Source organism: Petromyzon marinus, chromosome 36 (assembly GCF_048934315.1).
Source record: "Petromyzon marinus isolate PM22_M1 ecotype Great Lakes invasive population chromosome 36, UKy_Petmar_22M1.pri1.0, whole genome shotgun sequence".
NCBI lineage: Eukaryota > Metazoa > Chordata > Hyperoartia > Petromyzontiformes > Petromyzontidae > Petromyzon > Petromyzon marinus.
The window spans coordinates 11,002,307-11,013,806 of record NC_133702.1 but is presented as its reverse complement, the minus strand read 5'-3'; the positions used below and the strand labels follow the sequence as shown (position 1 = coordinate 11,013,806).

The following is an 11,500-nucleotide window of genomic DNA, read 5'->3' as shown; positions in this document are numbered from 1 at the left end:
GTCAGGATGTGTAGGTAAACATGGAACGCGCCATGACGTGTGGGTACACATGGTACAGCTGATGGTGTGTGGGTACACACGTGGCTAATGCCTCCATTGCCAACAAGGGGGGAATTACTCATCAAAGCGACGCGATTGGACCATTCCGTGAAGATGGAAATCTTGGCGCTGAGCGTTTATCGTTTGAGTGCGTGCGCCACCGTGGGCACCACGGGTCGGAGCGTGCACCGCCTCTGACCTTTACGAGAGGGCCCTCGGAGAGCAGGACCTGCACAATGAAGAACCCCGGGATGCAGAGCATGGACGAGAGGGCCATGGCCCAGCCCAAGCCCTGAGCCCAGTCGGGGTACAGGTACGTCTTGTTGTAGGTGAGCGGGGTGTACTTTACCAGCGAGAACACGAAGCAAGCCTACACACGTGCGCGCAAAGACGAAGATTCCCCCGTGTGTAGCCTTGAACAGACTGTCGGGGAAAGTGCGCACACACACACGCGTGCGAGCACGCACACACAAAAATACAAAGATCCCACGTACAGCCTTTAACAGACTGTTGGGGCAAGTGCTGTTAGCGAGTAACACCCCCCTCGGCACACGAGGGGTTGGGTGGCCGACACCACGTCCGGCCGGCTTTGTCTCCCCAGTGGCGATGTTTGCACACCGTACCAGGTACTCATTTGAGTCTGAGTCTACCTAGCGGATGCCCAGGACCGGTTCGGATAATCGTCACTGGTGTTAGTCGTGAGCAGGAATGGAACCGGGGGCACCGGGTTCAGCGCGCTAAGCGCTACACTTCTGCTAACCCACACACGCATGTACAACGCACACACGCGCGCACACAGGCACGCACACAGGCACGCACACACGCACACACGCGCGCACACACGCACACACACACGCACACACACACGCACACACGCGCGCACCGCCGTGAGACCCCCCGCAACGGCGCACAGAGATCCGCGCGGCCGTTGCGTCTGGACCGGCGAAGTCGCCCCTCGGCACTGGGCGGATCACCGGCGTGGGGATCGTGAAACTCGATCGTCGCATATTTATTTTTTACAGCCAACGCAATTCCACGGCGGCGGCCGCGTCCGCAAGCTGCCAGGCACGCGAGCATCCGCGAGCGAACGTGAAACTCGACGCGTGGCGGTGTGGTGTGGTGGACGTTGTCGGGAGCACAAGTGGCGGAGCGACCCCGACGCGGTTCCGCGCCTTCTCACTCGCGATGGGCGAGGAGGGCTGCTCCTGCTCCCCCACGCTTCCTGCCCAGTCTCGTAGCGGCTGCCACTGGCAAAATAACGAAACCCGACGATGATTTACAGCGTTCCCTCGATGTTCGCGAACTCGACATCAGCGATTTTGGCGATCCGCGAATCGCACCTGGAGTGATGCGATCCGCGAATCGCATCTGGAGTGATGAGAGATAAAGTGATGAGAGATGATGTGATAAGATGAAGCCGTGAGAGTTAAAGCGATTAGATATTAAGTGATGAGAGATAATGTGATGAGAGATAATGCGATGCGAGAAAGTGATGAGATAAAGTGATGATGCATAGCATCATACATAATTTATGGTAAGTTCATTTGTAAACTATGATTTAATCATTTATTTATTTTCTTTGCCCATTTTTATTTTATATGATTATGATCATTTGCCTGTATTTAATAGCCTATATACATTTATTTGAGGTAATGAATTTTCGCAAGCCAATATCATAATCCGGGAAATTGGCTATTCTCGAGCATCTCAGGCACGTATCCCTCGTCGGGAATAATGAGGTAACACCGCATTCTTACATAGCGTTGTCGCTCAAACGATTGCAACTTAAAAAACGAGGCAGATTTTTTTTGAATGCGCCCAGTTTCGCACGGGCACGCGGGAAACCGCGCTAAAGTGGGGAAGTCGCCAGAATTGTGCCCACAATTTCCCAAGCTCTGTCGTCCTCTATCGTGCGTTTCCCCAACTCTGTTGCCAACTTCAGTCGTGAGCGATGACAACGCATCGGAGGAAACCAGAGGACCCGGAGAAACCCCACTCGTGTAAGGAGGAGCGGGGGGGGGGTAACACCCAATTGCAAACACAACAGCGGTGGATTTCAACCTGCTCGATGCATCGCCATACCCTGGACAAGCCAGGAGATGACGACTTTCACGAATGTGTGCGATTCGCCTCCGGAGTGCCCGGGAGGCGCTCGGCGGCGTGCGGCACGAGCCGCTGGGGCCTCGCGAGCGAGCGTTTCGGGGACCTCACCACGCACAGGATGGGCGTGATGATGGACCAGCTGACGCGCATCCACGGGTTCGGCCGGTACCCGATCATGTCCTCCACCACGTCGTAGAAGCGGTCGGCACCTGCTCGCAACGCGCAGACGCACGCGCGCACCCGAGGCGACTTGAGCCACGACGCCATGGACGGAATGAACGACACGCTTGGCATTAGCGCTGTTCTCATAGCGAGCGCGGGTGCCGTCGCCGCAAAGGCGCTACTGTGTGGCACAGGCGCGGACTGCAGTCGTTTCACCGGACGCAGGGCCCTATTATCCAATGGGCACAGTGCCGTGGGCAAACGAAAACTAAAGGGTCAACGGAAACAAAATTTAACCGTGGATATTTTGTTTGCATGATTTTAAAAAAATGTAACCGAGATATCTTCTTGAATAAATGCATTTATATATGTAGCAAGGATGGGCACAGTGTTTGAAATTAAATCAGCCTATCTGCGGCACACAGCGCGCTCCCATCGAATGAGGGCACAGACTGAACAATGAACACATCTCCCCAGCGGCTGGACGAAGTATCGCGTGAGACAAGCGGAGTGACAGCGGCGGCACTCGTGACATGGGGCAGTCCCAACTGTTGGAAAGTTATCACTGAAGGCCGACGAAACAGAAGTGCCTAGGGCCTACGAGAACCGTAATCCGGCCCTGACCGGAGGGGCGATGCTGCTGCTACTGCTGCGTGTAATCCCAAATGTGTAGTCTGCAGATAATATTAAAAATTTGGCAAAGTTGGATAGTGACGCCGGCGAAGTTGGAAAGTGACGTTACACTCATACGTAATGTTAAACACGTGCCTTACACAAACCACACTGATAGACCACGTGAAACAAATGCCTTACTTAAGACATTACACAATGTGAAACACTTGCCTTACCAACACAAACCGTACCGATACACAATGTGCAGCAGATGGCTTACGCAAGACACACACCAATACACAGCTTGGTTCGAATGCCTAATGAGCGCCGCGTTGACTCAAGGTTGGACGAGTGGAATTGTTTGTTTTCTCCACGCGTGGCGTGCAGCCTGAGTAACCCTCCTTAGTTGTGTGTTTGGGGCTGGGAGACAGGGGCTGCCATTATCACGACGATTGAGAGGCCACTGCACTGCTCCATTGATGCGAAGAAGCGTCTGCCAACGAGTTCTGGGAAACTGTCGCTCTTGCGCTGTTGATTTGAAGCACATTTGCCCATCGCTTTATCGCCACGGTTGGCGAGGAGATATTAACTACCTCGCCTGGTACACAGGAGGTCGTGGGTTCGATCCCGACCCTGACGATGCCTGCTGCTGTATATGTACAGTCTGGGTCTCTCTCCCCGTGGCTAGGAGATGTTAACTACGTCGCCCGGTATCCAGGAGGTCGTAGGTTCGATCCCGTCCCTGCCCGCCTGTTGTCAGCTGTTTTGGGAATTGGCGCTGTCTCTCTCCCTGTGGTCGCGTGGATATTTCTCCGGGTGCTCCGGTTTTCCCTCCACATGTAGAAACACACGTTTAGAGTATTTGGCTGCTATAATTGTCCACGTGATAAGCCACTTTGTTGAGATATCATTTGTGGCCACATCGCGTCTGAAGAAGAGCTACATAGCTCAATGGGCCCTACCTGGTAAAATAATAAAAAATAGTTCTAACTACTTTAGTGATGTGTTAGAGGTACCGTCGTGTGCTGGGTGGGCATCCTTAACTCTACACACTCCGTCTTGGTGTGGTCAGTGCCAGGCAGGCGTGACACGTGTGCGAACGCACTCGCGTGCTGTGTGTGTGGTGCGTGTTGTGCGTGTTGTATGTGTGTTGTGCGTGGTGTGTGTTGTGTGTGTGATATGTGTTGTGTGTGTGTGATACGTGTTGTGTGTGATACGTGTTGTGTGTGTGGTGCGTGGTGTGTGTGGTGCGTGTTGTGTGTGGTGCGTGTTGTGTGAGTGGTGCGTGTTGTGCGTGTAGTGCGTGTTGTGTGTGTGGTGCGTGTTGTGTGTGTGGTGCTTGTTGTGTGTGTGGTGCGTGGTGTGTGTGGTGCGTGTTATGTGTGGTGCGTGGTGTGTGTGTGGTGCGTGGTGGTGTGTGTGGTGCGTGTTGTGTGTGTGGTGCGTGTTGCGTGTGTGTGGTGCGTGTTGTGTGTGTGGTGCGTGTTGTGTGTGTGTGGTGCGTGTTGTGTGTGTGGTGCGTGTTGTGTGTGTGGTGCGTGTTGTGTGTGTGTGGTGCGTGTTGTGTGTGTGTGGTGCGTGTTGTGTGTGTGTGGTGCGTATTGTGTGTGTGGTGCGTGTTGTGTGTGTGGTGCGTGTTGTGTGTGTGGTGCGTGTTGTGTGTGTGGTGCGTGTTGTGTGTGTGGTGCGTGTTGTGTGTGTGGTGCGTGTTGTGTGCGTGGTGCGTGGTGATGCGTGAGGGCAGCCGCACCGTAGACCCAGGCCACAGCTGCACACTCGAAGAAGGCCACCCAGAGCAGACACACGCCGCTCGCCGCATAGTAATCGAAGAGCTGGAACACGTACATGCCCCCCTAGGACGAGGGCGGTAAGGACGCGTGTGAGAGTAGAAGCGCGCCCGGCGTGCCACCTCAATTGAAACGCCGTGGTCTTGCGCAGCAAGCGGGTGTGCGGTGTCAAATGAACGTGAAAGTACTCTTTGGTTCTATTGGGTAAAGTCACGTAGGTGAAAATAAAATAACAAAAAATCACGACGTTTCGGCCACAACACAAGCGGCCTTCATCAGGTGAAGGGACGAGACTGTCTGGAGGACAGCGCTGGAGTGAGAAAAGCCACGCTTAGATCACGACCTTTAAGCTGTGTGAGAAGAAAACAAAGCGCCTTGACAAAGGAATTAGCATATAATTTAGCATTGAAATGGCTCATTGAAATAGCTAAGTTAAAGTATACACATCCGCAGAGGCACCCCTTGACAAAGGAATTAGCATAGAATTCAGCATTGAAATAGCTGAGTGATTAGCTTGTAACTGGTCACAGAAATACTTTCACGTTTCCACGTGAAAGTACTCAGATTGTAAATGTTGTGGATTTGCTCTCCAACACACCGGTGTGCTGTACTAGTAACAAATTGGCACGTTCCGTTTACGTGACAAACCTTACGGATTGGCTGTGTCGGGTGGTGGCGGGTTTAACAACACATTCATATTTACGCGATCTGACCCAACAACAACAAAACGATATCATAAAACCCCCGGCGCTTTTACCTCTGTGACCATCGGCAGGCCAAGAAGGAAGCTGGCAAAGCAGATGAGGGCGATGAATATTTCTCGGCGATGGCCCCGGCGGAGGAACGCCGGATTGAGGTCGACCAGTGACGTGACCTGGCCCTCAACCTCGACAAACTACGAGCGCACGGGCACGCACGGCTACGAATTAGCCCAGCCCCTCACGTGGACGCGTGCAGAAGACAAACAGCAATTTTTAAACACGCTATGTAAAGCACCGAACGAAGTAACCGGAGCCCGCCCTCAATTGTGTCGTCATAGCCGCACGGTGAACCCCGTGACCGGGGACTCTGACCTGGCTATCGAGGCCGAGGAGGATGAGCATCACGAAAAAGAGCACAGCCCAGAAGGTGGGGAAAGGCATCATGGAGACAGCCTTTGGGTAGGCGATGAACGCCAGTCCGGGTCCTGCGCACACGAGAGAGAGAGAGAGCGCCATCGACGTCAGCACTGCTAGACCCACCACCGTCGTCGTCGTTTCCACGCCGTCAGCGTGGAACTGCAGCCCAGCAACAGCTGCAGGAGGGCCTCTACACGATTCTGACAAATCGCCCCATGAAGGCGGTCGTCGTAAACCACCAGCGGAAACGTCGCGGTGCCCAAATTGTAAACGCTGCGAGGTTTACTCTCCCAATACACAGCTCGTGTGTTGGAGTGAAACACTAATTGGCACGTTTTGTGTTTCTGTGGCAAACCTTACTATACAGGGTCTCCTCTGCTTCTGAACGAGTTAGGTTCCAGAGGTCTGTTCGTAAGTAGATTTGTTCGTAAGTTCAACTTCACTCCTGTCGATCCCAAACGTGTTGTAAGGCTTGTGCATTAAATAGGGGAATGTCTTAAAAAGTTGTATAATCTCCCATAGATGTAGATGCCACTGGTTCTTCACGTTCTGCAGATGTAGATGCCACTGGTTCTTCATGTTCTACAGATGTAGATATCACTGGTTTTTCACGTTATGCAGATGTAGATGCCACTGGTTCTTCATGTTCTGCAGATGTAGATATCACTGGTTTTTCACGTTCTGCAGATGTAGATGCCATGGGTTTTTCACGTTCTGCAGATGTAGATGCCACTGGTTCTTCATGTTCTGCAGATGTAGATTCCACTGGTTCTTCATGTTCTGCAGATGTAGATGCCACTGGTTCTTCACGTTCTCCAGATGTAGATTCCACTGGTTCTTCACGTTCTGCAGATGCCACTGGTTCTTCATGTTCTGCATATTGAGATGCCACTGGTTCTTCACGTTCTGCAGATGTAGATGCCACTGGTTCTTGACGTTCTGCAGATGTAGATTCCACTGGCTCTTCACGTTCTGCAGATGCCACTGGTTCTTCATGTTCTGCAGATGTAGATGCCACCACTGCCATCTATTGCGTGGCGGTTGAACTTACGACTCTCAGCCCGAATAGGCAACTGGACATATGGACAGGTTTGTTCGTATCTCTGAAAGTTCGTAAGTTGAATCTTCGTAAGCAGAAGAGTCCCTGTAATTGGCTGTGTCGGGTGGTTACGCGATTACAAGTGAATCTGGCCATGTGTCACTTTAGCCGTGCGTCCTGTGCGTCCCGTGTGTCCCGTGCATCCCGTGCGTCCCGTGCGTCCCGTGCATCCCGTGCGTCCCGTGTGTCCCGTGCGTCCCGTGTGTCCCTTGTGCCCCGTGTGTCCCGTGTGTCCCGTGTGTCCCTTGTGCCCCGTGTGTCCCGTGTGTCCCGTGTGTCCCTTGTGCCCCGTGTGTCCCGTGCGTCCCGTGTGTCCCGTGTGTCCCGTGTGTCCCGTACGTCCCGTGTGTCCTGTGTGTCCCGTGTGTCCCGTGTGTCCTGTGTGTCCTGTGCGTCCCGTGTGTCCTGTGCGTCCCGTGTGCCCCGTGTTTCCTCTGTGTCCCGTGTGTCCCGTGTCGGCACCTGACTCGGCGACGTCTGCGATGGGGAGGCCTTGCTCCTGCGCCATGAAGCCCAGCACCGAGAAGATGGCGAAGCCGGAGATGAAGCTCGTGCCGCTGTTGAGGCAGCCCAGAATGAGGCAGTCCCTACCGTGCACACACACGGGCACACACAGGCACAGAGATCCCCTTGATAGCCGGCACGGGCGCTGTTGAGGACGGTGCTGTTCACAAAGACAAAGGACCCCCTGTCCCCGTATAGCCTGGAACAGACTGTTGGGGCAAGTGCTGTTGTCGAGCGCCTATGAAGGCCCGGACAATACAGGAATGGGTGGGGTGGCTCGCACCACGCCCGACCGCCTTTGTGGCAATGTTTACACTCGTACCAAGTACACATTTTGAGGCCGAGTCGACCTACGGGAAGCCCGTGGCGATGTAAGATATTCGCCACTGGTTGTTGGCCGTGAGTGGGAATCGAACTATGGTCGCCGGATTAGTAGCGCAGCGCACTAACCACTACACCACCGCTCCCCACACACGCACATGTACAGATACGTGGCGATTATTTTACACACCGCACCAGGGTAATCATTTGAGGCCGAGTCCCATCCACACACCACCACCAACAGAACCCCAACCAACACTTCTCATGAAGGGACAGTGACCTCGCCTATAGTACCATCCTGGGTGCACCTTGATACACATGCCCACGGGTTCATACACAAGGGAGAGCAGCAGAGCCGCCACCTGTGACAGCTCACTGAGGTGTTTCTAGGCACCGAACTCTCTCCTCAGTGCTGTGATCAACCGCGTCTCCTCTTCACCCATTGCTCCTGCAATTCGGCTGCCAGTGACTACCCGGTATCATCCTTTCCTGAGTCCCCTTCCACAAAGAGGCCGCCGATGTCGATGCCACCCAGATAGCAGTGGAGTGAGGGAGGGATAACGTTCACCCAGCTGGCGTCAACAGCTCCTCCCTTGGACCCGACCACGTGGGCCGCTCCAACACGACCCAAGCGGACGACGCTCGCCCCACACGGCCCCGTGTCCCCCGCCCCAGAGACCCCCACCCCACCCCCGCCACCACCAATTAAACCCCTGCCGCATCACAAAGACACGAACTCTCTGCGTGACACCCGCATTAAGCTCGCTGGGTCATCTTACCAGCTCGGCCTCTGCAATGCATTAACGGCCACCAGTGAGAACATCGAGTTTTGTCGGCAGCCTGAAGTGCGCTGTGAACAACGCATCAGGAGCATGCCTTTTGTGTCTCGTCATTTGACCCCCGTCGTCGAATTTACGCGAGAGGATGCGTCGATAATTAGGCGCTTCAAACAGCTCGTTCCAAAAAAAGACAAAAACGCCAAACTACGACATGGACGCAATGTGTCAGCCGTTCTCGGATAAGTGCGCACACAACTTTCGTGTACGGTACATCTCCTGCTCGGAAGCCAATCGTGGCTACCCGTTGTTACGGCCACTTCAGACTCTAAATATTCTTTCAATTGTGTTTTTTTTTTTTATCAGAGGGAAGGCCATGAAGGAGGTTGTCTCGTTTTTTTGTGTTTAGTTTGTTGTGCTTCCACCGCACCTCCAATTAGCACGGTTGGCTACGGTGCAGAAGAAGTTCAACCTTCCATACGTAGGTAGGCCAATCAGTTTCAAAGACTGCGTATATTTATCTGAGCATTTTTGTTTGCATGTTTGACCACAAGCATGGGTGGTCAATCCAGACTTGATAATGCTATGAAATCGGTGCGTGTGTCTCCATTTGGTGTTTGAACATCTTAACACAACTGCTGTGCTATTGTCAGAAAGGGTAAAACCAATTATTATTTTGTTATATATATAATTTTAATAATGGCACAACAAATGTCCAATTAATAGAATAGGGAAGCCTCCATCTCTTATTCACGCAATCTCTCTGGCCTCTCTAAGGGATCTGGATAAGAGTTATTGCCCGAAACGTGCCACGGTGGTGAGAAGTTAACTACCTTGCCTGGTATACAGGAGGTCGTGTGTTTTTTCCTGACCCTGACGCCTGCTGTATATTTGGAGTTTGCGGTGTCTCTCTCTCCTAGTGGTCACGCGGATTTTTCTCCGGGTCCTACGGTTTTTACCTCCACATTTAGAAACGTGTGTTTTGAATAATTGGCTGCTATGAATGCCCACGTGACAAGCCACTTCGTTGACCTACCATTTGTGACCAGGTCGCTTCTGAAAAAGAGCTACACAACTAACTCAGTGGGCCTTACCCAGTTATATGTTTCTTACTTTTATTTTTAAGGCCACGGTGTTATTGACGAATGTGTTGAGTTTTGTAATTTATTAACCGTTGGCAAAGAAGAAGCAGCAGCGGCGTTGCCAAAATTATTACTTCTTTATTTAGAAAGCGCTTTATCACACGGGCGTGTGTGGAGTTAATAATAATAATAACGATGGGTATACGGCGTTGCTCATGCAAAACTGCATCTGACAACGGCTGTATAAGACAGAACAGAAATGATAACAATCTAAACAAAGCAAGAGTATTGCACCCCGCCAGGCACACAAGCGCTCCCGGACCGGGGGCAATTCAATTAAAGTGCGCCGATGTAAATAAACAACCAGGTTTAGAAACAAGCAGGTGTTTAGATGGCACCTAATTAGTGGAAGGGGCTTGCCGAATGCGGATCGGGGAGGCGAGTGCACCCGACAGCGCGCGGAGCTGCAGACGCGAAGGCGGAATGCCCGCCGGCTCGCCGTCTCGCCTTTAACTCGAGCCTCTGAATGAGCAACAGCAGCCCACGCTGGACGAACGAAGCAGCCGCCTGTGGATGCGGTTGTGGGCTGCGATGGGGAAGAGACGGATAAGGCTGGGGCAAGGAATGCGCCGAGCTCGTCCTGTGACCGACCGAAGATGATCGCACGCTCGCCCGACACCACCAGAGCCCAAAGACTCCGAGTTTGCGGGATAACCCGCACTGCCTGGGGCTAGTAATGGAGATGTGTTGATGTTGCCTAACAAGGACCTCATCGGTGATCCGTCTGTCCGGATTTCCCACTCGCTCCGACCTCCCGAGGCGCCGGTTGGGTTCAGTTGGACCGCTCCCAGTGTAACGTGGGACAGGGTGTGTGTTTGTGAGTGTCGCTTCCGAACACCGATGTGGCATCGTACGACTACTACTACTACTATGCGACAGCCCCGCTGTGTGAATGCGGGGTGCCTAGAGACCGTGGTGCACAGACATCGGCTCTGAAGTCCGTCAGGGCGGTACTGGTTGTAATCGTTGCCCTGCACGTGCTGGAGCAAGAGGCCGTTGCATGGCGCTGTGGCTACGTCGGGCTGACGTCCACTGACAAGAAACATCGACATACATGTGTGTGTTATTTATTTATCCCTTGCGTGCCCGGTGCCCTCGCTGCGCAAAGCATTCGCTCGATAATAATAAATGAACAAACCTGATGGTGCTGTCACGTAACCTTGACCCCACTTCCCTCCCCCACCCCCTCCGATGAACCCTGTCACACAGCATCGCTCCCTCGACTCACGCCACGGCAGCACGCAACAATTTCGTCTCGCTACCGGGCACCGCTTCATCCACCCAACCTTACTCGAACTGCACGACAGAGCTGGCTGTATGCGTGTGAGAGAATAACCAAAGCGCCACACACCCAGCCCACTCAGCACCGACATTCTCCCACGTGGCTTGTATCTAGGGAGGCGGGAACGTTGCATATGCCGCTACCTGTAGCAGTTGTACTTGTAGTGATTGTAGCTGCCCAGTGATGTCATGGCGCCTATGCAGATGGCGTAGGAAAAGAAGATCTGTGTCCCTGCGTCGATCCACACCTGGGCACGAAGTTCAGGGAGGCACACAGGTGTGTGTGTGTGTGAGCATGAGGGCGTGGCGAGTGCTGCGTTCAACTGAATCTAAGCCCTGCCTTGTGTAGATTAGCAGACGAGCACATGGCCAAGGAGCTGTCCTGCCAGGTGGCCTCGAAGTATGCGAGTTCAAATCCTGGTTGAGGGTAGGCACAGCGCCATCATTCCTCTGGGGTCGATGTAATGAGTAGCGTGCCACAGGCTCAGCCCCGGCATATTAACGTGTAATTTCCCACCACTGGCTCAGGGGTGGTGCATTAGATGACGAGCACCCT

At 53.3% G+C, this 11,500-nt stretch overlaps 1 protein-coding gene across 3 annotated transcripts in view; it reads right to left on the bottom strand.

Annotated features, from left to right (window-relative positions):
* Nucleotides 1-11,500, bottom strand: part of LOC116949281 (sodium- and chloride-dependent taurine transporter-like) — a 44,619-nt gene that overhangs the window by 5,083 nt on the left and 28,036 nt on the right. For 2 of the 3 annotated variants that reach the window (XM_032966407.2, XM_032966410.2), the window contains exons 6-12: nucleotides 11,089-11,192; nucleotides 7,383-7,507; nucleotides 5,777-5,889; nucleotides 5,461-5,598; nucleotides 4,667-4,769; nucleotides 2,251-2,351; nucleotides 239-409 (exon numbers count right to left, since the gene is read on the bottom strand). In XM_032966407.2, coding sequence (XP_032822298.2) covers nucleotides 239-409; nucleotides 2,251-2,351; nucleotides 4,667-4,769; nucleotides 5,461-5,598; nucleotides 5,777-5,889; nucleotides 7,383-7,507; nucleotides 11,089-11,192 — 855 coding nt within the window. Of the gene's footprint in view, nucleotides 1-238; nucleotides 410-1,024; nucleotides 1,287-2,250; nucleotides 2,352-4,666; nucleotides 4,770-5,460; nucleotides 5,599-5,776; nucleotides 5,890-7,382; nucleotides 7,508-11,088; nucleotides 11,193-11,500 lie in introns of those variants that run through there. The other variant, XM_032966408.2, reaches the window with a different exon arrangement.